The 23331-nt window shown below is 37.3% G+C and overlaps 1 protein-coding gene across 1 annotated transcript in view; it reads right to left on the bottom strand.

The window, feature by feature from the left end:
* Window positions 1-968: 968 nt before the first annotated feature.
* Window positions 969-23331, bottom strand: part of aqr (aquarius intron-binding spliceosomal factor) — a 56709-nt gene continuing 34346 nt past the window's right edge. Inside the window, 14 exon segments of the mRNA XM_052013700.1 lie at window positions 969-1359; window positions 2440-2553; window positions 2659-2833; window positions 5749-5834; window positions 6541-6711; window positions 6920-7091; window positions 7546-7733; window positions 8092-8163; window positions 10544-10681; window positions 13292-13501; window positions 13953-14088; window positions 18020-18129; window positions 21228-21338; window positions 21451-21520. Coding sequence (XP_051869660.1) covers window positions 1156-1359; window positions 2440-2553; window positions 2659-2833; window positions 5749-5834; window positions 6541-6711; window positions 6920-7091; window positions 7546-7733; window positions 8092-8163; window positions 10544-10681; window positions 13292-13501; window positions 13953-14088; window positions 18020-18129; window positions 21228-21338; window positions 21451-21520 — 1957 coding nt within the window. The 3' untranslated portion in view covers window positions 969-1155.

Genomic DNA, 23331 nt, shown 5'->3' with positions numbered 1-23331 from the left:
GGCAGATTTCCCAGTATATCTGATGCACAACTGCAGGAAGTTGGTGCCTCACCCCTGTTGGAATGCGGTCACAACGACAGTGCACAGGCTCCAATTACTACTGATGCAACAACGGCACTTGTTTTGAATGCTGCACCAACTCATCCACCCATATTCAAGTCCTCCTTTGAACCTAGACCTCTCACATGGCCTCTAGGTATGACATCTAATGACATTCTTTTATTGCTCTCCACTTACAATCTCCTTATCCTTCAACCCCATCGATTGTGCCCACCAGAGAGAAAAAAATGTATTCATCAACCCCTCAAGGCTCTGACAATTGCACATTAAAATTCCAATTGTCTCTGGCCAATTCAACATGATGCAGCTATTGGTGTGCGCAATGACAACCTCATATCCAGTTTAAATGCCTTTAAGTTGATTAAAATCATTGGTTGCTCTCTTATCTCCTTGAGTTTTGAGCTCAGATTAGAGCCTTTATTCGTTCAACGTCAGGCCTGGCTGGATCACAAAACAAAACAGGATCCTGTTTGTCTTCATCAAGAATTATTTGAGTTGAAATGTAACAAAGGCAAGTTTATACTCAAGTGTCAACACCTTCATGGAATAGACTTTAAAAATGCAGTATAATTCTCTTCTGCAGAAGGGAAGAGTGGAAGACTCCCTTCTGGACCCTCACTTAAATGTACTGAGTTTACCTGCTTGCTTAAAACAAATAAAATTTAACATCTGGGAATGTACTGTAAGTCAGTGAGCAATAAACAGAAAGGGCAAGTTATTAGAATGATTAACACAATCCAGAAATGTATTAACAGACATTCTTCAGTCTCGCTTTGAACCCATTCCAGATTTCGTTCATGCAATTTTCATGCATAAATTTACCATTATGTTAATCCTGACATTTAGTATGGAGTTCTATAAAATTAATTGTTTTAGGTCAAAAATATGGACGCAGGTAGAGCAAAACATTTTTCTTACAAAAATTTATTCATATCCAACTAGGAATACAAAATAGATTGTTAAATCCCACATGACTCCAAATAAAACTGCTTGCAACAGGATGCTTGTGAATGGTGACTGATGTTCTATGCATGTACACTGGATACTTGCACTGGAATATTCAGGATGGAGGTCCAAATTTTTTGAACAAAATCATTAGCTTTCTTTTTCTTCTTCATCTTCACTGCCCTCACTATCGCTGTCCCTGCCAGGATGTTCAGGCATTTGTCTATGTTCCTCCACTGGAGTCTCTTCAACTTTATTTTCAGAAACAGACTCTTCAATATCTTCGACATTCTCAATGATTGGAACTGGATCAGGCTCTTTTATTGACTTGGGGACTGGTGGCAGAAGTATCTGCTGCAGATGAGAAAGGAATTATACTGAGTGAATCATAGAGTCATAGAGCAATGCAGCATGATATTTATATTACTATAACGACTCTTGGTGGGTGTACTGCACTCCTTTCCCCACTACAGATGCTGAGTATTTCGAGGACTTTGTGTTATTATTTCAGATTTCCAGCATCTGCAACATTTTACATTTATAATAATCACATATTAAACTTTAGCAATGCTTAGGCAACATTCAAAAAGATGAGCACTGATGCATTGTCTTATACAATTATTTTTCCCCAAACTTCATTTTTATATTTACAGGAAAAATGAGAAAAGCTTGATAATCTGCCACTTGTCAGGGTCAAATACAAGAAGTCCAAAAGCATCATCTGAATCACTTAAATATATGCAAATTTTACTGCAAAGTCTTGCTAAGGTATTGCTTTCCATTAAATAGAAAAATTATTAGTATGAAATACAAATTTACATTTCGTCAAGTTTAAACACAATTTCACTTAACTTAATTCCAACTTCATAGGATGAACATTGCAGTAAACAGCAGTTTTAAAAACAATATTATTTTAACCTTTTGCTCTCACCAGTAACACATTCTATCATCTATTCCCAATTGCAATGTATCAAAGCTGCTTTGAATCAGGTGACTTAATGACTTTTATTTATGTTGCACCTTCAATATACTGAAGTAACCTAAGGTGCTCCACAGGAGTGTTATCAAACATAATTTATCAGTGGTCTCTATCCAACACGATGTACCGAGAGAACTATCATCTTACATAAAGCACGCATAGAAATCAACAATAAATTTCATAGGTATTAAATTCCTTTAGGCTTAAAAAGCCTGTAAGGTGCCACCCTCCATTTTAATAACATTTTCTGCACTTCAAGAATATGACAGACAATGCCCATATCAGATGGAACTGAACAAAAAGAATGATCAAACACAACACATACACGCTAAAAATTTCATAAAACTTCAAAATAGGCTTTGAAGATTTGTGTGTCTATTTGAGAAAGGTGGACACACAAAAGAAAAGAAGTGGGCAAATTTGGTGCCAAGAGAAATATAACAGCAGCTGCTTACCTGTCTGTATTGGTGCATACTCTGAATGATGTGCATGTACATATTGTAAACAAAGTTTGCCATCTCTGGCATATTTTTGATAACTCGCATCAAGTGGGTTGGAACATGGCCATTCTAAAAAAAAACAAACATTACCAACCATTTAACAGTACTGTTAAAACATGCCAGAACCACTGTAAAATTACTGCTGTAAGCCAAAATACAAAAGAGAAAAGATACCCTTCTGTCTGTGGGGAAGTACTCTGATGGCACAATGTGGAGCTGGAGTGGCCGAGCAGTCAGTTGATTAAAGGCTGGAGTAAGTTCAAAGCAGTTCTGGAAGAGTGATACTCTTGCAAAGATGTACAGCCCAAGCCTGGCTCTTGACATGGCAACAACTAACCGCCGAACATCTCTGAAGGAAAAAACAAGATACTGATCATTGCAGCAACCTGTAGATAAAAAGGATGTTGTCTTAAATAAGTAATATTTCCATGTAATAATTGTCACTTCAATAAAGTTCAGCTGTCATTTTTTTTTACCAATTAATAAGTCTAAAGTTTTAAGCTGACAATTAATGATCATACAGCACTGTTTATTCATTAATTCAACCGGATATCTTTGACAAGCATTTAGGTGAGTCATAAAATGATTTGGGAGTCAATCATGATTTATTATTTAATTTAATTTGCTAAACAACTCTATATTCTAATTCACTATGCTTCTGAACTTGCATTCAAATAGGATCATATTAATGATTGAATGTTTTAGAACTCTGTTGAAATCAGCATCAGGATTTCCTCAAAAAAAAACAAATTCCCATGTCAGATTGCATCTCTAAACACATTTCCCTTATGGAGAACACTGCAGCTACCACTACCAAAACTATAACTGCTGAGGATAAGATAACACAACCAAACCAAAACAAAGCATATGCAAATCACTGTGGTTTATATTTCTAAGGTTTTTCGTGTTCAGAGAAATGTTAGAATGTTTTTCAGGAAAATGGAAAAGTAAACACCAAACATGACAAAGGAGGAAAGGATTAGAAGGTACTACTGCAGTTTGAGATAGAGGTAATTGAAAATTTTCTGACAGCAGAGAGGTCTGTGATGGAGTGGAAATGTGGACGACTTTTGTGATTGAAACATTGCCTGTTGACAACAGTGCAGGAAATAAGTAATGGTTTAATGCTGGAGAAGTAGATGAACAAACTTACATATTGAAGTTTTCAGAGAGCAGGAAAGATATGGAGTGGGAATGGAGGCACAGGAGCTTGGAATGTGTTTGCTAGTGAAGTTTGAGAACTTGGGCTAAGGCTTTCTGTTTGTAGTTCAAGAAAGTAGAGATGAGAGGAGTAGCTAGCAGAATACCGAAGAGTTCTAAATACGTAGATCAGAATTTCATTAGCAGGAAGAGTGAGGCAGAAGATGGCTGGGAGGTGAATAATTGATCAGATGTAGACAAGAAGTTGAAACACAGTTGAGTCTATTCAAGAATCTGCACCTCAAATGTAATCTGAGGTGACAGCTGAGAGATTGACTGCACTGAACTCAGTGTTAGGTCAGTGTTTCAGGCATTGAGATAAGGTAGCTTTGGTTCTGCCACTATCTAGCCGAGGAATCTTGGCTCACCCAGCTCCTAATACCACAAAGACAATATGAGAGTGTGTGGGAAAGACCAAAGGATTAATGGAGATGAAGGAAGGGTAGAAATGACCATAAAATTGCACAATTCATGTTTCTCACATCAATATTACTTAGGATTCCCTCTCTAAACTTTTATTAAGTCAACAAGATGATTCCCAAATATTCCTTATTGAAATGACTCCTGGGCTCTTTTACAACAATGTGGTACTAAAGCATGTGTTATTATAATTTTACAACTGATACTACAGTCCTAAATCTTATTTTAAACAAATATCGTCTACCCTCATTTACATAGATCACTGACAGATACATCAACAGCTTTGGCACTTTCAGCATTGCCTGTCGAACAGCAGCTGCTGTGTGAAGATTAACTGTCATCAGAAACCAAATTTCCAATCATTTTAAGCAGCATAAAAACAGATCAAATGAAAAAAGGCTAAATATGCAGAAAGGATCAGCAACTGAAAGTAAAAGATAAGTTAAGAGATTTTTTGATTCCATTCCAGATTGCTGGTGTTTATGCTTATTCCCATTTGCCAACAACTTCAAACAGCTGAAGATACAACTACTTACACCAATTGCACATTTTTACTGTTGTTTCATCATTTAAAGCATCTTATCTGTACCAGTAAAATGAATATTTTTTTTCCCTGACTCACCATCAGGAATGGCATTCAATTGGGAACTCTTCTGCTATGAAAGGCAATTCTTGAAAATTGATATAAAGCAGATGAGTCACACTTTACACTGTTACGGACTCAGTGAAAGTCCCTTTAAGATAGAGAGTCTGTGTGTATGTGTGTGTGGGGCGTGATTACGTCAATAGAAGATAAAGGACGTAATGACGTGGTTGAAGAAAGAAGAAGAAGAAGAAGAAGAGGAGAGAGAGAGAAGGGAGAGAGACACCAGCCTGCTTGTTTTCTCTATCGATGGATGAGAAACAATAACTGTGTTTGGCACTGAAATCCATGTATGGAAGTTGGAAGTAATCCGGTGGAGTTCACTTTGTTGCTGACCTGTAGAAGGAAACAGGTATTTGTGTGTGGACGACCACGGTTCGGATGCTTTTCGGGGTGAGGAAGTCACTACCGAGTAAACACTGAAGTGTCGTTTGGGTTCCATCGTGGAACATTTGGATTTCGTATGTACTCTCTCTATGTTTTTCTACATCTACATCTTATCTTCAGACAACGGTGGTTGTTGAAGAAGCCCTTGCTCATGTTTCACCTTATGGCTTGCGGAACTGAACTTTAAGAACCATTCAGGAACTGGGAGTTTTGGACTTTGTCACACACACACACGAAGAGTTTAGTTTTGGGGTTAACGTTCGAGGTTTAACATTCTTGAATTCTAACATACTAACATTTTTTTAAACTTTTATTTTACGTATTATCATAAGTAGTGATTAATAAAATAGTTTTTAACACTGAATCATGCTCAGTGTGTTTCTTTTGTTGCTGGTTCGTGACAACACTATCGATAAAGTTCATGTGGAAATACATTGTGAAGAAATGAAGAACTTGAAGTAAATCCACTGAAGGATTTCCTAGATTCTAGTAATTTGATTACTTTTATTTAGGGTCTTTAATCTGTTTTATTTATCAACATGTGAATAAGTCCTGTAATGCTGACATCCACTGCAACCTCAAAGGGGCTGAAAAAGTCACGCCACACACCATACCTCAGATGTCCAACAGCTTTGGTTCGCACCAACGAGAGGATAATATAATCATTCTGTTGTCCCTGGAATCTGTCCACTGTGGTCACCTAGAAGAAAAAAACCTGCTCACTTCTGAAATAACAACTTGGACTGGGGCAGTAGAATTGAAGGTAAACAATTTCCAAGGTCACTTAAACGTCCTCTGTTTGAATTGGAATACATACAAATATTAAAATCCCTTGTCATTGTTGTATGCATTATAAATTAACTCTCAGGAAAAAGCAGAAATAAGTATTTGCATAAATAAAATTATAGTAAAATCCGTGGAGCATGACATTTCTGGATCACACTTGATAGACTGCAACAGTATAAAATCCACACATTCCATGAGAAAATGTAGCCCTAATGAGCTGACTTTTTCATCTGCAATACTGTATAGTTTTTAGGTGCATAAAGAATTTGTTAAGGTTAATATGGGGAATACTTTACCAGTAGATTAAAAAAAATCTCCTTTTCTTTGCACAGCCTTCATAGGTCACTCTCAGTGCAACTCTTAGCAAGGAATTAACTAACACCTCAGTAATGAGATACTTTCCAATATTCTTTTGTTAGCCATTCCACTCAATACTTCAACAAGAGCGACTGAAATTAGGAACTAACAATCAGGGAAAATTGAACCAATATGTACTCTTTACACACTGCGCCAGACAACTTCAACTAGTTGATATCTTAAAATCTAGTTGTAAATTATCACGATATGTTACTGCCTCATCGTAAATCTGTCATGTAACAATGTTTGAAGAGGAATCTTACCTTGCTTGGACGACCTATAAGAGGATTACTACCACAACGCTGATTGATGACATCACGAATCAAATGCTTCTGACCATTGTACGTTGTCAGGATACTAATTCTCTCCGCAGGATATCCCAAAAGGCGCATGTACATGAAAAGGGCTACTGCATATTCAGCCTCAGCTAGATTCTGTGAAATGTGAGCAACAAAGTAATTTCAGAAAACCAGGCAATGAATTTGAAACACGATTGCATGCATGCTCAAATGCACCCACACACAACATATTCTTTAAGTTCTTGCATATTACTTCAAAAATATCTGGATGATTTTGCAGCAAAACATCAATGGGATATAGAATCAGTCATCAATGTTCGTTGTTATTAAGCCAACTATTTACCTGGTAGAAGTATGGATTTGGTTCTGATTCACCGATTCCATTGAAGTCCTCCACATTGATAAGTTGGAAGTCATACACTAACCCAGCATTAGCAGCACAAAACTCGGGTAGAGTCTGGACGTGCGGAAGATTACCGAGTTTCTTGTAACGCCAGTTATAGAGGTTGCACAAACTTAATGGAGGATGAAGTAGAGCAAGTCAGTAAAGCAAATACTATAATGATCTGACATGTTTAAATAAATTGACTCCTTTAAATGCATCGCTATTTCCCATTTTTTCAAAAATCTCACATGCTTTTGAAAAACAGTTGATCTGGTAATCCCTCTGTGGAAATTCCAATAGATAATCTAGATATCCACTACAGTGTCACACTATGGGAATACTGCTGTTCCAGAAGTGACATTTGTCAGGCCAGACACTAAACTATGGCCCCAGCTGCCATTACAGGTGGATAGTAATGATCCTATGGCAATACTCAAAAGAACATTGGTTCAATTCTCAGTGCCCTGGCAACATCAGCAAAGAGAGATTATCTGGTTATTTGTCTCATCATCCCAATGTTATGAAACATAGTTGATAAAATGCAGGTCCTGCTTTTTTTGCAAATTAAGTTTTCTTTGTTTTACCTTGCCCTTGCTCTGCCCTGTGCATCAAGATCCACAGTTGGAACACCCAAACGAACAAAACGTGTGAACAGGGACTGCTCCATGTTGGAATATTTTTGGAAAGCCATGTTCTTAATGACAGGTGGAAGCTGATGGTGATCACCTATCATAATCCAGCGCTTCAGTCTACTGAAACCATCTTCAGGGTTCTGTGGAGAATGGAAATTTATCAACAATTTCTAATCTAAAAAACTTTGTAAAAATTGGAAACACCTACACGTTCACTTATTACATCAAAAGAATCAATGTCAATGGTTTGCCCCTTTGTCATTTAGTAATGAGTCAATTAATATCTTTCTTAAAATAAATTTATTTTCTCTAATGAAATTAAATGCAACTCTCTGATGATGCCACCCATGAACTTACAGTCAGGTTAACAACTTCGATGTACATCACTAAATTGAATTTGAGGACCACAAACAAAATTTTTTGCATGAGGTGACCAATGCCATTCCCAACAACCAAACCTCTGATGTGGTTACAGTCTTTTAGTAAAAGACCCATTACCTGTAGTAATAGTGGAATAAATGTTTCAATCTCAAGAATCTGTGCTGCTTCCTCCATCAGGATGTTGTCATACTGTCAAAAGATGATAGTGTTTTTTAAGTGCACATATTAAAATATAAAAGACCCACCTCTTTATCACCCCCACCAAAAAGCAATTGATTGAATTGTGTAAACATGGTTTAGTCATTGCAGGACCAACTGAGTGAGTTATTAGTTCCAATGATGGAACACCCAGTCATTCTGGTTAGCAGCATAATATCAAAGCACAGTAGTGTACGGGCAGGCACGGTAGTGTAGCGGTTAGCGTAACGCTTTACAGAGCCAGCGACCCGGGTTCAATTCCCGCCGCTGCCTGTAAGGAGTTTGTACGTTCTCCCTGTGTCTGCGTGGGTTTCCTCCAGGTGCTCTGGTTTCCTCCCACATTCCAAAGACGTATCGTGGGCATGCTATGTTGGCACTGGAAGCATGGCGACACTTGGGGGCTGCACCCCAGAACACTGTGTGTTTCGATGTACATGTGACTAATAAAGATCTTATCTTATCAGGTATCACAGATTCACAAACAAGGTAAAAACTTCCTCTCCTCTACCCCTATGATGGTGACTATATTTATGTGATTCCAATGTACTGCAATATTTAAAAATGCACAGGCTAATTCTTCAGATCTGATTTTAAATACCATTTCTGGCAAACCAAAGTAAGCTTTGTACTTCACACTTCCAGTGGATTTTATTCCTCAGGGATTGAGCCTCAAGTTCAAATCAACAGCCCTTCATCATTAACCTTTGGGTCAATACTGAATTATGTATGATCACACTGGAGAAAACTTATTGTTTGAAGGGGCATACATATAGGCAAATTAGATTTGCAGTTTTAAATACAAGGAGACTGAATAAAACATGTAACATTGAATTTGTAACAGAGATTTTAGGGGATAACGCTTGCATTTCTGTAAATCTGACAATAGAAAGATTAAAGCTGAAGAAAACAACATTACATCAATTTATAAGACTTGGTACCAAGAACATGAGGTTTTAAAGTATGGAGGAAGGTAACAGAAAAAGATAAAGGGGAGATAAACATATAGAATGCATCAGGTACAAGACCCATTTAATAAACAACAATGGACCTGGACTTAAAATACAAAGAGCCCAAGTGATCAATTTTCTCAACAACTCTAAGGAAGTAATATCCCAGGCGAGTTGCAGAAACCCCGATAGCACTGCTTACCAAGATTTCCAAAAAAAATTGACAAAACTTTACATAAAGGATCATTAGTGAAACTCAGTGTTGCAGCCTTTCAGCATTAACCCTGACAAAATACTGGTGTAAGGAGGGGTGGGGGGATTGAAAGGAATTAATCAGAAAAGTTGTATTGCAACCAGCTAATTTACCTGACTAGTACTAATACAATACAAAATGGTCAAATAAACCAAGCCAAAAGGAACATTGGCATTGGGGGAAAGTGTTCAGAATCTACAGAATGGATTTGATAACATTTATTCGGAAGAACATTTGATGCAGATACCTGCAGAAAGAACTGCACGTAGGATTCAAAAGTTAGGCAAAGAACATGCTTTATAAAGAGTTTACGTGCTTCCTGCACTGCAATCAAAAGAGCGTGGATATTGACAAACTGACAATCCAGTGATTATCTGTTTTCAGGACCTATCAAATTTAACACCCCTTACCCTTGAACTAACAATGGCAAAATCATGATTCAATTTAGTTGTATTTCTGAAATGCAGAGCAAATCCGTGGTATAACAATGATATTCATTAATCAGATGCTATAAATTCATAATTCTCAAATTCTAATTACACAATGACAGGAGTTACGCAGTTTTAAAAATACTCAGATCACTGCCAGTTAGTTATTATGTTATGAATGGTGCAAGGGCTAAAATTTCATGACCAAGCTGGCTCACATGGTTTCTCCCAATACATCATATCCACGACAAACTTATGTTAAGTCTGTCATATTACGCAAAATAAGTGGAATTAGAATTGTTCTACATTATGTAAAAACTCATCATTTGGATAACTTACAAAATGTGGCAAATATCGACAATTAATTTTTCTAGTTGATCCATTGTTGTTGCCAAAAAAATCCAAATTTAGTTTCGTACATGTAAGCATATATTACAATATCATGGCACCACTAATTTGAGATCGAATGGCATGTGATTACAATCTAAAAGTCACTGCCTGCTTTGTATTTAAATTATAATTTCAAATCTAAATTGCAAACATAAATAAAATAAATATTTGAAAAGAAATAACACATTCAGTGAATACAAGGTTTCATTTTTGGTCTTTAAGTACACAAATTATTTTGTACAAAGGAACAAGCTTAAAATACAGCATGCTTCATGTATCAAGAGATAAGCAGCTCTAAAATATTTGAGCCTCTTTCAAGAACTACTGTATTAAAAGATTCAATTACACTTTACCTTGAAGCCCAGCTCTACTAGGTCATGTCGTTTTAAGGCAGCATGAGTACATGTCATGGCAATGATCTTTGCTTCTTTTACCAATAAATATTTTGATCTGTCCAGTCCACTGCGTAGCAACTCAAAAGCCCGAAACTCCTGCAAAAATTTCCAAGAAATCAGATTAAAAAGGAATCAGATTAAAAAGGAAAGTATTCCAAAACAATACAATGACTAAATATGTAAAAAAGATTGCAGACTTTGAAGCTTATCCACAGGCTTTTCAATACCATCTAAGTACAGAAAATTCTCGACTTGCAGAAATTGGAAAATAAGCTCATTCTTACAACTTTTTAAAAGATTTTAAATTAAGTAGATTGAGATAATCTACAAATCATTACAGGTCTCCAGGAATGGGAGATCCATTACTCAAGAAAATAAAGCTGTAAGGACTAATGTTTTATCCTTCTTCTGGAGCATTGCACCTTTGGAGCAGATTAAGTAAACCTTTTCTGATATACTGGGGCAAAGAAAGTCCACTGAAATTGCAGCTTAGAAGGCCAGGCCAGCTGAAACAATTCTAATCTCATTTTGTCTTTTTTTATATCCTTATACCTATATAACTTTATTATTCCTCTTCAAAAGATGTTCCAATTGATCTCAGTAACAACCTGTGACAATGATGCCATGTTTCATTAAGATTCTTGGTATTATTGTTTTCCAAATAGGTCCTCCTCACCTCTTTTGTAAAAGCCGATGCTTAAAATTCATAGACAGCTCTACCCTTCTCTTCCTGACAGTAAATGATCTCTTTCCATGATTACCCCTTCCATTCTTATAGAAGTCTTTGCTATTTTGCTTAATACAAACTATTTTCCATTCACAATTCAACCTCTTAATCTACCTGTTTACTTCCATTACATAAATTTTATACTTCGGACATTCCTTCTTTATTAAAACCATTTGTTCCACCCACATTCATGGGTCTTTTTTTTTAATAACTCTATTTTTTCTGGGACTTCAGAACACTTGACACTTCAGTGTTGCATGGTTGGAGTTCTCAGCATTTGGGCGAAATGTTAAACTGATCTCTGCTGGATCAGCTAAATGCTTAGGATGCTGCTGCACTATTTGGTGTCAGACTTAGTATTCAGGTGTGGCCTTGGAGCAATTTGCAAATGTGGAAGAGAATTTAAAATTTAAACCACTGCTTTACTGCAAGCCAACGTAGGCGAGCTAGCATAGAGGGACAGGAGAACAAGACTGAGTGTTTGTTAGGACATGGGTGGCAGAAATTTTTTTTTAGACATATCTATGTCAGCAGTAAAGTGCTCTTCCCCCAGTGTTCCACAGGACACCACATCTGCAACAGTTTAGTTCAGATTCAGATCAGGGAGAGGGATGGGGTTGGAAGCTGAAGGATGCAGTTTGTGGTGCAAATCAAAGACAATAGTTTCAGTCTTTCCAATATTTACTTTGAGAAACTTCTGATCATCTAGTTACTTTGAGAAATGTTTGCTCATCTAGTACTAGATTTTGGGCAAGTGGAATGGTCAAGGGAAGCAGTGTTGCATAAAGCTGGGTATTGCCACTGTACATGTGGAGAGCAATTCTATGATTTTAGATGATTTTGCTGAAGTACAGCACATATTTGAGAAATGGTATTGCCCAAAGATAGATCCTTCAGGGATACCAAAGGAATTCTGCGATTGACTCAGAGGCTCCAATTGAATAGTTGAAAATATAAGCAGGTGAGTTCTTTCCCACCTAATTGAGTGACAACGGTGAGGCAATGGAGGAGGATGGTTAAAGTTGCTAAGACATACGACAAGATTACCATTGTCACAATCACATAAAATGCCATCAGTGATTTTGATGTGTCATATTAATACCACTTCAGGGGAGAAACCCCGATTGAAGAAACTCAAACAGAGTTCTAGGAAATGTGACCGGAAGAATATGAAATTCTTCCTATGAAAATAGGAAGAAAAAAATAGCAAACACTGTCTGTATAGGGCTAAGACTGGGGTTATTTAAATTTGAAATTTGGGTTGGTGGGCTGGGAAAGGAAGAACAGCAGCAATGGAAATTAATGAGATGATATCAGAGAAAAAAAGGCCCATAAAATCCGTGTGTTTATTGTAGAAGCTGACGGCGAAGAATTTAAGAAAGTTATTTACAGTAAAGTAAAATAAGTGGTTATCTTTGCATTCTCAGAAATCTACTAACGTGCCTGCCTTGCATTTGTTGGTTACAGAGCTATTAAGCAATTGAAATTTGAAAATGTACCCTGAATTATTTGGACAAAGTAAAAATAATTCCAGCATCAAACAATGATGCTGGGTGCTTCTCCTCCCCACCTTAGTTTGTTATTGCTAATGGTGCCTCTCTTTAAGGGGTTTTCATATTCTAATCAGTTCAGAGTTTCCAAATGTTTGCAATTATTAAAATAATCCAAGGCTCAGCGTATTAAACAAACTAACAATTGGATTATGGTTGTGATTTCATGCATTGCTAAAATGACTTGGCAAAAAAGAAATAATCAACATCAGCACATCACAACAACAAATTTGACATTTTACAGAGATGTCATGGGATCCCATTTCAGAATGCATGATCTTTTTGTGCATTCATTAATGCTAACTTTGAGCTTAGCAACACCAAAACAAATTATATATCTATCCATTACGCGAATGGTGAAAATCTGGGCAACACATTAAGTTAGTGAAAATTACAAGCGTTATTGCTATTCTTAAAAATATGGCCTACCTCCAGCTGTGTAAATATTTTATTAATGTGCCTGAAACACCCTTCAGCTATTTCCATATCTTCTTCATATGATTGACATTTAAAAATAGGCTGTGGTGCATTGGCAAAGTATTTATGGAATGGAAAATGCTCAGACACTGTTGTAACATCACCAGACTTTCCACTTTTGGCTTTTACTTTACTAAGATATTCTTCCCAACGTGACATCACCTGAATGAAAACAAAGAGAACAAATGTACTGATATACATGGCTGAATCAATCATTGAGAATAAACCTGTGCCTCATGTTATATATAATTTAAAAAAATTGATCCCAATATCAAAAATGAAATTCTTAATTAAAATATGAATTACAAATCTCTTAAAATGGTAGTCCAGTTGGGCAATGTGCTGAAATCTGGATGAAGATAAAAGGGCTGGAGGACGGGGACGGGAAGTATCGTTAGTTGATTAAAACAAATTTTTATTCAGAAAACAGTATCTCATGTACAGCACATTTTAAATAAAAACCACGTCTCATGCAACCAGACAATGCAATTGGTCATAAATACAAACACATGGGGAATACTGAAACATTAAACAGGAAAATCATTAAGCACATAAAAATATCAATCAATCATCAGGCCACCGAGCACCGAACTTGGATAGAGCTACGTCTTACCTGATACAGGTAGAAATGTCCAGCTGTTTCACAGGTGTACGAGACATCTCCAGGAACCCCGAGACTCTCTTGCAATCGCCCTACTTCACGCAACAACTCGAGTCTCCGAGCCAGCACATAATTCACTCGACCGTATCTATTATTAACAAGCAAGATTGTGGTAGCTAGGTATGGAGATTGACACACAATTAAAATCACATATCTGATTATAATCAAGTACAAATACAGTGCTGCTTATACACTGTTACAATTAATGATCAAATGGTGAAACAGGTAACAATTTAGCACCAATCTCAGAAGCTAAAATTTATGAAGTGGAAATTATGTAAAATCTGAAGGTTCACAAAGTCAGAAGCTAGTCAATACATAAAAATCACAACCATTATTACACACAAATAGCTTTTTTCTAAGTAATCAGCTTGGCTCAATTGACTGCAGATTCAAACTTCATTCCATTGCTCAAGTACCTAATCTCAGCTGACCTTCCACTATAAATGATTGAGAGAATGCTGCATTGATGCAGGCATAATCCTTTAGGTAGGAAATTAAACCAGTTGTACAATAGAAAAATAAAGAACCAAGAAGCTTTTCAAAGTAAAACAAGCATTTTCCTTGTGCCTTGGCCAACATTCTATTCTCAATCATTACCATTAGAAAGAGATTAGATCAATAATTCATCTTGACACGACTCATTGAATACTGCTAAATGTAAAATGGATGCCATGTTTGCTCTTGTAATAGCAACTTCAAATAATTTACAGCATGTAAAGTACCTATTGTGGAATTATGGAATGATTACAGCACAGGAGGAGGCCATTCGGCTGATCATGTCTGAATCAGTTCTCTGCAAGAGAAACTCATGGGCTCCACTCCCCAGCTCCTTCTCCATAGCCTTGCACATTTTCCTCATTATATCTAATTCCCTCTTGGTAGCCACAATGTAACCTATTTTTATCACATCTGCAAGGCAACCACCACGCTGCATAAATATTTCTGATGTCACTGTTAATTCTCTCCCCCTTCATTTTGTATACATTATCTCTAATTCTCAACCCCTCCACCAAAATCCCCCATTATTATATTTGGCTCCATCAAATCTTCCCTCAGCTTCCCTTCTCCAAAGAAAATAATCCCAGCCTCACAATATTCTTTAACTGTTGTCCCTCATTCTAGATACCATTCTTGTAGTTCTCTGGGTCCTCTCCAATGCTTCCACATCCTTCCAATTAAGAGCTGACCAAAACTGAACACAATACAACTGAGTCCAGACCAGTATTTTATAAATGTGCAGCATGATTTCCCTGCATTTATGCCTTTATTGACAAAGCCCAGAATTGTGTATATCTGTATTAACTGCCTTCTCAACCTCCACTGCCACTTTCAATGACTTGTGCACCCACACTTCCAGCTCCCTCCCCTCCTGTACCCCTCATAGAACAGTATCAACACTGCCTCTCCTCAATCGTCCCAACAAAATGCATCACCTCACTCTACATTAGAATTCATTTAAATAGTACAAAATATATTACAAAATAGCAATCCTTCAATTTCACCAACTGTTCACCAGAACTGTGTGCAAAATTGCTTTCTCTGGTTCGTGAATTTTATTTTGTGCGTGTTGTTATAAAGTACTTCCATGTCAAACGCAGTCCTGTAAGATTCAAGGAAAAGCTGTTCCTTTTGTACACTGGTACCTTGTTCAGTGCCCAAGATGCATTCCTAAGAATGAGAGTGCGAATGGAATCAGAGCCAAATGGGATCATTGTAGTATTACAAGTACAGGGATGCATCACTGACAGCACCGCTGTGCTAAGAAACTGGTACAAACCCTGACCCTCCCTGTCGCTATGTACTGCTCTGCGGGGAGTCTGGGTGTCAGGGACCTGGTACTAATGCAGTGATGAATTACTCACCCTCGGTGCGGAAAGGCTGCTTGTGAGGACTGGTCTTGGGTGGGCTGGGGTGGGTGATGTGGCCTCTCAGCAGTCTGTGGGTGCTCAGGGCTGCATCTTAACCAGCACGGTGCGTGAGAGCGATTGCTGGGGATTGGCAGCACTACACCCAGATCCAGCGGTCTCTCTCATCACCACTTGTTGGATGTGACGGAAGCAGTTGTCTTCCCCTCTTTTTGCTTGACTGTACAGCTCTCTCTAGCCCAGAGGTTTCTCTAAGGTAACAAGTTCACTGGCCTTTGAGGTAAATGTGGCCAATCGTAGAGAGCTCCAGTGCAGGGCAGGGTTTCAAGCCAGCTTCTCAACACAGAAACAGGGAGAGCAGGAGTTTGCAACAGGTTCCAGGTATCCAGGTTTCTTGCACAGCAGTGCACAGATTGAGCAGATACCTATTTTAAAGGTCAGGGCAGTATGTACCAGTGGATGTTTGGACTGGATGACCACAAGCACTATAACAAAGCAGTACTTCATGGAGCAGCACCAAGCAGGGTAACAGTGTAGAATGTTTCAACCCCTGCTTCCGAATAGCACCGTTTCCTAAAAATGTGTTATGTCCCCTCAGCCGCAATCTTGTGATCTGACAAACCATGCAAAGTTGTTGTCATATCATTCTGAGAAGTGCAACTGCAAAATAAACTCTCTCATTTCACTAAGCGCTTCTTGTGTGATGTGTTGCATCTTATAGTCTGTAGCCTGTAGGCAGAGAACAGTGAAGGATTACATTGCTGGATATGCCGCACAACCTACCCAATGCAATGTCAGTTTTAAGAGCAATTCAGCAGCACCCACCTTTTCAAGCACTTTCATTGATAACAGGTATGATGGCTGGAGTGTTTTTTTTCCCCAATTAATTCGGAAAATGTGGGTATCACCGGTAAAGACAGCCCATCTCTGACTGCCTTTGAGACAGTACTGATGAGGTGGCTACTTAAAACAGATACAGTCCTTTTGGTGAAGGGACTCTTAACGGTGCTTTTGGACAGGAAATTGCATGATTTAGTTCCAGCAACAATGAAGGAATGCTTCCAGCTGTCCAGTACCTTCATTTTAATGCTTTCACTGTTCTATTCTTGCTTGAATGGGAATGAAAGGTGGAAGAATCACATAAGTGAGCAAAGGTTATTCTGTGCAATCATAGCTCATGACATCTGATCACCAAATATACACAGAAGACAATGAGGTAACAAAATTTATTACAAAATCAAAAGTACCAAACACATCACTGGAGTCTAGGAAATAGAGCTTTATGATGTAAAGTGCAATAATTCAGTATGGGCACACTCTGGTCCCTTTGAACATCAGCACCATTATGTGTTTTTTTTATTATGTAAAGCAAAGTGGATTACCCAATATTTTTCCAGTTAAGTTCTGCCTGCCATGTTCTCACCCACTCACTCAGTTTGGTCCATATCTCCTGAAGCATGACCCAGAAATTCAGCCTTAAAAAAGGCAAAAGCAAGCCAAGACCAGAATGGCAGTGAAGAATTCATAAAAATACCAACAATGCAGCAAGGAATTCAAACAACAGACACTATCTAAAGATAGTTGCAATGTATACTGTATATTATGGGGATAAATTATACCCACTAATTAAATAGTCTAAAGCTGCCTTGTCCTGATTTTATACAGAAAATAGATTATTCCTCTGATGGCTTGTTTTTCATCATGAAACATCTCACTCATATTTAATTTACACTTCCTCATATGAATAACATGATGCAAATCATTAAAAAGGCTTTTAAAAATTTATTTGGAAGGTAAAATAATGATCAACAAAGATAACCAAATAGCAAATTTTTAACAGTCAGTCAGTCTGACAACACCAACTAGACTCTGAATTTATACAACAGATTCATGTAAACTCTGCAGCCTAAGAATATCACTTCATACTCGTGCAGAGTAACTTCAAAGGCCAATTTCCTAAAACTTGATTCTGATTTTTAGAAGGTATCATTGTTTGGCTTTTCAGGTATAAACATTCATGTAGTATTCCAGATCCTTCAAATGGAAACTTTGTGAAAACACTGAATATACAGTCTCAATTACTGTCAAATAGTTAGTCTCAGTCTGTTGCACCATTCATCCAATTATATCACTCTACTCCATGTTTCTCACCTGCTAAAATCCTTCTCAGTCTCTAGCTCCTCTTCACCATGACCCAGACGAAGAAGGTGACGCTCATCAATGTCCAGGGCCATGATCTTCTCAAACAGTTGGTTCAAAGCCTGTAGATTGACAGCAACAGATGACAGAGTTTTTTAGAAGCGAGAATAACTTTCAAAAAGACTTAAAACAGCTGCTGCAACTTATGAAAAGGAACTTATTTCTGTAACACTTCCATGCGTTGAGAGATATCAGTCTGGCTCAAGAATGGTGTCAATTTTGAATTGTGTATTTTTAGTTATTTGAATAATATGTCAAATTCATTTGCATCAATCCACTTCTGCACAAAATCAGAAAACTGTCTACCTTACAAGAAGGAAAGATGAAATACTTCTATTTATACACCACTTTTCACAGCTGTGGATTGTCCCAAAGTGCTTTCTAGTCAATGAAGTACTCTGGAAGTGTGGTAACTATTGAAATGTAGGAAACAAGTAGCTAATCCCATGGAAGCAACTTTCTACAAACAGCAATGGTTTGATACCCTATTAGATAGGCCAAAGTTTCTTTTACATCCACTGAAAGGGCAGGTGAGTAAGTGGCTTAACATCTCATCCGAAATGATATTTGCACTTATGCAACAGACCACATTTTTGTACCCGTCTCTCTGGAGGCAATCTGAAAGTAAATTCCTAAATATCTTCCATAATTCACAACATCTTTCATGTTAACTGGAAATCAAGTTGTTGCATGACATCTCTGTTAAAAGCAAAAAGGGACAAGCATTTTGTTGAATTCTGGCCAAATGTTTGATAGACCTCTGTCCTATCATGACCTTGGACTGATCTGTTTTTAATTCCTCTGCTACAACTTTCATGCTTGTTGGAGGCAAGTTCAACATGCTAAAATCTTAGAAATTGTTAACAATCTTTTTTTTTGTAGCTGGCCATGTTTGCCAAAGCCTAAAGGTTTGTCAAAGTGTGATGAGCTTAGGAAGATTTGAGTAATACTTTACTGAAGAAATCAAGCTGCTGAATTAACCATATTGAAGTGTAGTTCCTATCCAATTACACAATAGCACAATATGCCTTTGTCTTTCGTCCCTAATTTATTTGAGAAATCAATAGATGAGCCCCAGTGACTGCAGTCTAATTATGAAAAATGAGCAACACACTATCTGTCATTAGGTACTTAAACAATTCATATTGTATCTGAAATAACACCAAAAGGCTATACTCAGTATGTGAACAAATGTTGCGCAGAATGTGTGCGCTGACAAGGTGACATGCATTGCTTCTTGTTCAACCATCTATTAATATGTAGGTAGAAGACTAGGAACTTTCTCGAATTAAAACTCAGTTTTACACAGCCAACAGTCATTGATCATGTCCATACAACAATGGTTTTCCTAAGATTCCTCCTTAAAAACCTGTAGGTTTAATTGTAGTTTTTTTTTAAAAAGCAGGAGCTAAAATTGCTGGTGAAACATGAAACCCTGTTGGCAACTTAACTGGGGAAGACCATGCTAGGAATTATGCTACAAATTAAAAGATGGATCAATGCACTTTCTAAGGACAAGGCAGTCCTTCAATATTGTGATACAATGGAATATCAAGAGAGTAAGCCAGATTGTACTGACTTTAGCCAATAGTTCTGATCAGAGACACCAGCATTTTGCCATTAAAATTGAAATAAGTTGCAAGTTTATGCATAGCTTCTGTAAAAACACACAAGCTCAGGATTTAGCCCAACAAATTTGGAAAACTGAATAAGTCCGTTCACTCTGCTGCATGACTCCATGTGGAGTCAAGTCTTGCTGAGATTCCCTGGCATTATCTTGGGAGAAATAATTTCTGGAATCCAGTGCTAGGTCTGACCTGATGCACAATCTCAGGCCCCACTAATTTTGAGAGGGATCACGGCAAAGGATGAGGAGGCAAAGGGGAAGGTATGTTATTTTTGAAAAAAATATCTTGTTTGTTTGGTTTAATGATTTTGATTATTTACACTTCTGTATTTTAAGTTAACAGCACTACTTCGTGCATTCATAAATAGCTTGAATCAATCAAGTGGCTGCTGTACTCAGTTTACCTCACTGCAGCATGAGGATTTAAAATTGGCCTCTGAGCAATTAACGACCAGACTATCGATACTTTTTAATATATTGCCTGACAGATAATCACTTTGTGATAATTTATTGAAACTTATTTTTTTAAAAGTCAAATGTCAACAGTACTGGAGGGAAGAAAGCCAAAATTAATTTAAAAACATTAAATTTTGAATAGGGAATGGATTTTCAAAATCTGGAAGATTATTACAAGGAAAATTAAATTTTGCTATCTTGGGAAAGAAGTGGGTGAGCACAACAAACTTCACTTCAATGCAGGTTAAGAACACACATTTCTACCTTGTAACTTATTTAATCTTGACACAAAACAGAAAAACATATTTGATTTATAATAGAATTACATATGTATAAATGAGGCAAACTAATGTAACATATTTTTTCATTTATCAGTTAAACAAAGGTACTTCCACAGGATTTTGAACTGTACAAATTAAAATCACACATTTAAACTGGCCATCTAAGCACTGAAACTACAAGCATTAAAGCAATAGGAAAGCATGCAAACTGTGTTGAATACTGCCATGTCTTGCTTGCAATTTATTTTAGAATCTAGTGAAGACCCAATGACACACATTTTCAGTGTTGGTCATCAAGGTCATGTAGAAATGGAACTGTAACTTGTTTTCTCTGGAATGTCTTCAAATGACATTTTGGGGAAAAAAAAGTAAAATCAGACTTATGCAGCTTAGAAGCTCTTCTGAAACCGTTGGGCATGTTTTTTGGGTAGACTGAAATTCACTTGTTGTCATATGCCTGACTAAGGATGCAAGGTCCAGACAATGGACCGTCCAGATGGAAAAGAAAATATTATTTAGATTCAAATACAATCCACCACGACCATCCTACCAAAAATAAAAATAAAAGGAGTTTTCATTTAAATAAATCCAAACTGGTAACAGCATTTTAAGTCAGAAGTGAAAGATTCTCTTAAAGAATGATTCACCTTCTCAGGGCAATTCATGCACAACTTATAATCAATAAATAACAGTTTTATTGAGGCATGTACGACACATTATACCGTCATTAAAATTTCTCAAGCTTGACAGTATATGAGCTGAACAAGTATATAAATTGCACTTATTGTGAAGGTACCTGGTTGGAATGGGTCACAATGAGAGTCCTTTGCTCTGGAAAGTTATGATACAGGTTAGAAATTATCTGCACCGCCACATCAGTTTTTCCTGTACCTGGTGGTCCTACAACCTGAAACACAGAAAGACAGCAATAATGAAAGCAACCATCACAGCAAAATTAACTTGGCCCACAAAACTTGTTAAAATTGGAGGAGTTTGAATAAGTAAAAGCAAAATGATACCATTGTAAGGCCTGGTTGCATGCCAGCTCGAATTGCTTCTATCTGAGTAGGTGTAAATTGAATTGTGTTTCTGCAATTAAAAAACAAATTTGAATGCAGATGAAAATATGCTCATAAGCAACACACACATTGGAATCACAAGAAAAAAATGTCAGTTGTATTTATTGGCTTGCTTGTCCTGTATTCAGGGGTCACAGCACCCTCAATTTCCAAAATCTCCATTTCTGGATCTCCCACATCTCTTCACAAGATACAGTCACGTCTGCCTCCCACAGCCGTTCCATAGCTATCAGGTTTCTTAGTTAATGTTCTAATGCTATCACTGTTGCTAACAAAACCTATTTTTAAACCCAACTGTCCAAAATGCTTCCTTTCACCCACTGATAGCTTAGACTTTTTAATACAGTTGAGTGCTGATAAGGTGAATTCCATTTGTCCAAAGTAGTAGCTGACCTTAAACAGGGATGTGACCCTATTCCCAAAGGGTTGACATGGTATTTACTGGTTTTCTAACTGTTCACATTTTTCCAACACATTTATTTGTTAAAAATGTACTACATTCCACAATGTGATTGTGACTTTCAAAGAAACAATTACAAAAATATAAAAAGGCAGAAAGGAACTAATTTAAAGAAAACATTCTGCGGGGGAAAAATAACAAATCAAATACATTCACTTAGATGCTTGAAAGAAGTTTGTTTGCAAGTGATAATGCCTACATTTCAATAAAAGGGAACATAGCCACCACCAATCTCTAACATTACCAGGCCATTTGGAAACACAGTCTGGTGTCTTAAACAGAGAGGAAAATACAGAAACATTGCAATTTAAAATTCCTCATCCATGAGATGAAGTCTTCACATTTTGTTGCTTGCTTCAAAATAGAACTGTTGTAATATGAAGCGGAGAAAAATGAAGTAGTGCATTACTGGGAAATGCTGATTTATTTTAACAGAACAGTACAAAAACGATTTAGGTCGGGAGGTTGATTGACATTCAGTTAGAAAATGTTAGGGAAGATAAATGTGATTCTGGGTTTTATTTTTAAGGACAGTAGATAAGAAATAAGTACTTTGGTAGGAGTTGTTAAAGTCCATTGGATAAGTGTCTCAATTGTTCCACTGCTGATCTTTCCAGTCAAGTCCCCCGCGGATACAGTTGCCAGTCAGTGAATGAATCAACAAAACAGAAAAACCCACTCCCAATTACCCTCGCCAAGCCAGCTTTTGCTGATGCATCTGCTCATGGCAACAGAGGTGGGAGAGACCACTGCAGAGTCCTGTGGAGATGAAATTGCATCTTTATGCTGAAAACACCATGTGTTATGTGGAACTACAACTGTGTTAAATGAAACACATTTGGAAAAGAAAAGATCTAGTGGACTGAGCTGGGCATACAGGAGGTGTTGTTGACAATAGCAGTTGTATTCCATCACAATCGATAGCCTGATGGAGTAAAGTTACCATCATCTTAACCTTACCATCAAGGAAAACTAATCTAGTTCAACGAACAGTGGAGGACCGCTTGCAGGGAGTATCAACATGTGTTCCTAAAAATAATGAACCAACTAAGTAAAGCTACAACACACGGTTACATAAATGAATACCAAAAGCAGCATGTTGTCAACAGGGGTATGTGATCCCACCATCAATGGATAAAATCTAAAGTTGAATGGTGACCTTAATTAATTCAGAGGCTGTGGGTCAATGAACATCCACATTCTTGCAGATGATGCTCAGAACACAAATGCATAAGAGAAAGAGGAAGGGTTTGTAATCATCTTCAGATGATGGAACTAAATGGATAATCCATCTTGGCTTCTTCCTGAAGTCCTTACTAAAGTCAGTCTTCAGCCAATTTGACTCATTCCAGGTGGTAAGA

This window comes from Pristis pectinata, chromosome 1 (assembly GCF_009764475.1).
Source record: "Pristis pectinata isolate sPriPec2 chromosome 1, sPriPec2.1.pri, whole genome shotgun sequence".
NCBI lineage: Eukaryota > Metazoa > Chordata > Chondrichthyes > Rhinopristiformes > Pristidae > Pristis > Pristis pectinata.
The sequence above is the reverse complement of the archived record's forward strand: the minus strand, read 5'-3'. Positions and strand labels throughout refer to the sequence as shown.